Source organism: Scardinius erythrophthalmus (genome assembly GCF_964197995.2).
Source record: "Scardinius erythrophthalmus genome assembly, chromosome: 10".
Taxonomy (NCBI): Eukaryota; Metazoa; Chordata; class Actinopteri; order Cypriniformes; family Leuciscidae; genus Scardinius; species Scardinius erythrophthalmus.
In genome coordinates this window covers 33,332,050-33,335,546 of record NC_138230.1, presented here as the reverse complement: position 1 = coordinate 33,335,546, position 3,497 = coordinate 33,332,050, and the positions used below count along the sequence as shown (strand labels likewise).

Below are 3,497 nucleotides of genomic sequence, written 5' to 3'. Positions count from 1 at the left end.
TTATGTAAGACAACTTCGTTAACCAATCAACTAACAATACATTTTTACTGTAAAACTTTTGTATTATTTATCCGTTCAAATCAACAATTTCACAGAATAGTTAGTGCTTTTCTACAATAATTATTTTGAATATCAGTTTAAAATGAGTTCAGGAGGACGTCAAAAAAATGTTATATTGTTTTAAATTGTATTTTCTTATTGTATTTTTTAAAGATTTCGATATTTGTTGTCATATTCAACACCTTTACGCAAACAAGACGTATGTAGGCTAACTAAAGTACTTCGTTTACATTGCCACACAAACACACACTAACATACACTGCAGCCTACTTATCGCGTGGCCTCGGATAGGAGGGGCCTCGCGCTTAAGTAGCATGCCAATCAAGCCGTCAACTTCAAATTGTGAGAGGTCCAGAGGGTAGACGCATCACTAGACGTTCTTCCTGACGAGACTGCGCTTCTGCACCAAGCGAGAGTTATTGCTGTGATTGAAAGTGGATTGCCCTTCTCTCCTGTAAATCTCCGTCAGAGTTCCTCGGGAGTTGGACATGTCGTTCCCCCAGCTGGGTTACCCACAGTTCCTAAACGCTTCCCAAGAGGTGTACGGAGCTGAGCGCGCGGGTGTCATGCCGTCCTCTCCACGCGAGGGAAGCTCGGAGAACGGCGCAAATCAAGCGACTGCAGCGGCTGCTATCACGCCAATGCTCGGCATGTACGCGAATCCGTGGACCGTGCAAAACTATAGCGCCTTTTTACCTTACAACAGTGCCGAGCTGGCCCTGCTGTCTCAGATGGTAAGATACTTTTAGACTTTGAAAAAAAAAAAAGTATTTTACGGTTCATTCCCGCGGATAAATATTTGTACAATGTTTTGAATTGATGAATGAAACATTATGACTCTGTCAGGGCTAAATCTTAACAATTGGCAACGCTTCGAAAAGATCAAAAAGGACATTTAGAGTTGCATGAAGTCCATGTATTTTTTTTTTTAATTATCCATAAATGCCTAGTTAAAAATAACTAATTATAATTGTAATTTGTAATTTTTTTACTCGCACAAAATGATAACATTTGAGATAAATCGCGAGTCAGTTATTGCATCACTACTTTTTAAGAACGACGTTTATTTAGCTTTTCTTATTTAACTAATTCACTCTAAAAACTTTTTTTGAAAACAATTCATATTTTGCAATTATAGTTCTTCGTAATTTACATTTGTTTTTACTTGTTTGTTTTAAAGTGAACTGCTGCAAAGAAGTTTGTTACCATGTTCTTCCCTCAGTTGAAATAGTCAGTTCACTAATTCTCTTTTTCTAAATTAAAATGAAAGAAAGCAAGGAATGAGGCTTTACACACCTTACTTGGCTAGCTTCCTTGTGCATATTTCTGATGGTTTCAAAAACTTTTACTGACAGTTAATTTTGGCAATCCCCAGGGGTCGCAGTATGAGTTGAAGGATAACCACGGGGCTCACCCACCAGGATTCGCAGTCCACACAGCGCCCGGTTTCTACCCATACGGCCAGTACCAGTACGGTGACCCGGCCCGGGCCAAGAGCGCTACCAGAGAGACCACCAGCACACTGAAAGCATGGCTTCAGGAACATAAAAAGAACCCGTACCCCACCAAGGGTGAGAAGATCATGCTGGCCATCATCACTAAGATGACCCTTACGCAGGTTTCCACCTGGTTCGCCAACGCGCGCCGGAGACTCAAGAAAGAGAATAAAGTGACCTGGGGTCGCAGTGCCGAGGACAGAGACGGACGGATTTTCGACAGCGACAATGACGACGACGCGGACAAAAATGACGACGATGAAGAAATCGATCTTGAGACCATCGATATTGACAAGTCAGAGGAGCCCAGGGAAGATCAGAATCAGGAAACCTCGGATAATCAGCCTGAGACAGAAACAGTGGAAACACCGCGGATATTATCCTCACCAGCACTTAAAATGGACAGCCCTTTGTCGAGTAGTAATAAAGAACAGAGCGTGGTCAAAAGCGTTGGTGAGGTGTCTCCTGGTGGACCAGTGTGTCAGAGGCCTGGAAACAGCAAACCCAAAATCTGGTCTTTGGCGGAGACGGCGACAAGTCCCGATAACACGCAGAAACTCAATGTACCCTCGACGCCCGCAGGCCTCAGGGCCTCACCCTCGACCCATCCAGCTTTCCTCTCCACTAACGGAATTTATACTTGCCAGATTGGGAAACTACACAACTGGGCGAGCGCAGCTTTCCTCAGCGCAAATTCTCTGATGGGTGTGCGCTCACTTTTAAGTCAAAACAGTAACTTCCCAAACCACAGCCCCGTTACGAACCCCGAGAAGAAACCCTCGTCTGCCTCTGGGTCTCCATGTCTAGACAGCGACAACTCGTCCGACAGTTTCAGCCTCAAACATAATGGTTAGTATTCAATATGCCAAATAACTTTCGAGATCAACAACATCTGGTCGCTGCTGTTGCAGTTAAATGCAAGTTTGTTTCAAAGAGCACGGTTTTTCATTTATTTATCCTTTGAATTTTATTTAGATCAAGAAAACGTTCAGAGAATTGAATCTCCAACACTTGCGTCCAGATCACCGTTTCCAGTCATCCATGACAGGTAAATTATACATGCACACATCGGTTTTTTTTTCAAGGTTTTGATTTTGTCAAACTTTGATTAGATTTAATTGTCTTAATAAGATTTTGTAAAGATCACCATTAGTTCATCATTATTTAATGCATTCAAATAATTAGACACTTTTTCATTTACATTTAAATAGCATGTGAAACTTTGATTCACACATTTTAATTAATAATCCTAAATACTGTGGCTTGTTGGCTTAGCCAATTAAAGTTGTTTAACGTCTAACCGAAGAAAACCAGTCATTTGCATCGATAGCCTACACATAATAACTCTATTGATGCTGTCATTTGTTAAAGTACATTTTGCTAATTTCTGCCCTTTCTCTACTCATACAGGTCTCATCATGAAACATCACAACGCGCTCTGAAGACTATTTCATGAACACAGAACTTATCAGAAACCTCTAAATTATTTAAGGAAAAACTAAAATGTGACAATACAATAACATCATATAGCGTCATCAGATAGACCAAAATAATTTTTGTATTTCTTAATACGCTCCCATCCTGCAATATCAATTTTGTATTGTCATTTAATATCATTTCAGCATGTTTGAGTTTACCGTGTAGCTCGCCTGCATTTCTTTTACAGAGTTAATAAGAGTTATTTGTCAGAAAATTGTGAAAATGATATATTTTTGTGTAATAAAGAAAATGAGATGAATTGTGTTACTGAAATCCATAATCATAAGTTAATTGATTTAAGACACGTCATTTTGAGCAGTTTCGTTACAGTGATTTTTTTCAGATGTATGTTATAAAAATGTAAAATTCTATTAATGTAAAAGGTGAAATGATATTTTTTAAAAACTTTGATAATCCGACATATGAACGTGTCCACATTAGGCAATTATGTCCTAATAAGCT

General features: G+C 39.6%; 1 protein-coding gene across 1 annotated transcript; it reads left to right on the top strand.

Annotated features, from left to right (window-relative positions):
• Positions 1-397: 397 nt before the first annotated feature.
• Positions 398-3,294, top strand: irx1b (iroquois homeobox 1b). Its single transcript, XM_081375810.1, has 4 exons — positions 398-794; positions 1,436-2,405; positions 2,532-2,604; positions 2,967-3,294. Exons 1-4 carry the CDS (start codon positions 549-551, stop codon positions 3,010-3,012), a joined length of 1,335 nt encoding a protein of 444 aa, XP_081231936.1. The 5' UTR covers positions 398-548; the 3' UTR covers positions 3,013-3,294.
• The last annotated feature ends 203 nt before the right edge of the window (positions 3,295-3,497 follow it).